At 64.8% G+C, this 768-nt stretch overlaps 1 gene segment (V, D, J or C); it reads right to left on the bottom strand.

The window, feature by feature from the left end:
* Positions 1–65: 65 nt before the first annotated feature.
* Positions 66–539, bottom strand: LOC103907245 (the record flags this gene model as incomplete). The annotated part of the segment is given in 1 exon segment: positions 66–539. A coding segment is annotated over 1 exon segment (474 nt), but the record flags the coding sequence as incomplete, so codon positions are not given.
* Positions 540–768: the final 229 nt, after the last annotated feature.

The raw sequence follows: 768 nt of genomic DNA, 5'->3' as shown, positions 1-768 counted from the left end.
CCACGGCCCTGCGACCTTCTCCACTGGTGCCACCTCCTCCCCTGGTGTGACCCCGCCACGCCCACGTCCTCACCTGAGCAGAAACGGGTGTGGTCCTGCATGACGGTGTTGGAGGCGGGGTGTCTGACCTGGCAGGTGAAGGACGTCCCCTCCAACCACTTATTGCGGCTGACGTTGGTACGGCTGGTGGCCGAGTAGGTGTTGGCTCCCTTGTCCCGGCCCAGCGACGTCTGGGTGGCCATCAGGAGACCCGAGACGCCGTCCACCAACCATTCCACCTCCACGGTGGCCGGGGAGAAGCCGGAGATGAGGCAGAGGAGCTCCACCGATTCCTCGCCCGCGTCGGGCCTGCAGGAGGTGGAGTGGAGGACCTGGACCTCGGGAGGAATGGGCACCACCGGAGCTTCACACACTGCGGGGCGGGAGGAGGATGAAGAAGTTATGGGGCCGGGGGGAGGAGCTTGCACGGTCCAAGGGGTCTTGGAGACATCTCGACCCCCGTTGCACGAGTTATGGGGCCAGGGGGAGGGACCTGGCATGGTCCAAGGGGTCCTGAGGACATCTCAACCCCCATTGCATGAGTTATGGGGCCAGGGAGAGGAGCTTGCACGGTCCAAGGGGTCTTGGAGACATCTCGACCCCCGTTGCACGAGTTATGGGGCCAGGGGGAGGAGCTTGCACGGTCCAAGGGGTCTTGAGGGCATCTCGACCCCCATTGCACGAGTTATGGGGCCAGGGGGAGGAGCTTGCACGGTCCAAGGGGTCTTG

This window comes from Aptenodytes forsteri, unplaced genomic scaffold, assembly GCF_000699145.1.
Source record: "Aptenodytes forsteri isolate BGI_AS27 unplaced genomic scaffold, ASM69914v1 Scaffold2378, whole genome shotgun sequence".
Taxonomy (NCBI): Eukaryota; Metazoa; Chordata; class Aves; order Sphenisciformes; family Spheniscidae; genus Aptenodytes; species Aptenodytes forsteri.
This window is presented reverse-complemented; position numbering and strand designations above follow the sequence as displayed.